Here is a 556-nt window from a genome sequence, read left to right as displayed (position 1 = left end):
GTGTGTGTGTGTGTGTGTGTGTGTGTATCTATGTCAAGTGTATATATCTGCATTTTGGTGAGGATGGTGTATAGAAGAGAAAGAGCAGAGAATACAAAGTGAAAGCAATTAGAATCTTCTTTCGTTAAGTGGTATAGCTTCTAGAAGGAATGAAGTGAAAACTCTCAGAACACCAATACTCTACTTCTGCGATTAAGTTTAACAATAGATACTTCACCTTCAATGGACCTTCCAGAAGTCTCCTTCGCTTCCTCTGCAAAGTAAAGTTTTGTTTTGTAAACATATTTTTATCAAGAATTTGATAAGAGAGGAGAAGAGAAGAGAGAGAGAAAAAAAAATTTTTTGTTACAAAAAGCAAATAAATATACATATACGTGTATATATAGGTATATCTATATATATATATGTGTGTTGTATATATGTGTATATATGTATGTGTGAATATATATATATATATATCCATATGTACACACATATTTATAAGCATATGTATATATATATATATATATATATGTGTGTCTATATATATATATATATATATATATATATATATATA

At 27.7% G+C, this 556-nt stretch overlaps 1 protein-coding gene across 1 annotated transcript in view; it reads right to left on the bottom strand.

Moving 5' to 3' along the window:
- The window catches only part of LOC128249177 (uncharacterized), a 227,017-nt gene that overhangs the window by 29,464 nt on the left and 196,997 nt on the right, over positions 1-556 (bottom strand). The window contains exon 7 of the mRNA XM_052972048.1: positions 218-253. Within this exon, the coding sequence (XP_052828008.1) occupies positions 218-253 (36 nt within the window). The remainder of the gene's footprint in view (positions 1-217; positions 254-556) is intronic.

Source organism: Octopus bimaculoides, chromosome 12 (genome assembly GCF_001194135.2).
Source record: "Octopus bimaculoides isolate UCB-OBI-ISO-001 chromosome 12, ASM119413v2, whole genome shotgun sequence".
Taxonomy (NCBI): Eukaryota; Metazoa; Mollusca; class Cephalopoda; order Octopoda; family Octopodidae; genus Octopus; species Octopus bimaculoides.
The sequence above is the reverse complement of the archived record's forward strand: the minus strand, read 5'-3'. Positions and strand labels throughout refer to the sequence as shown.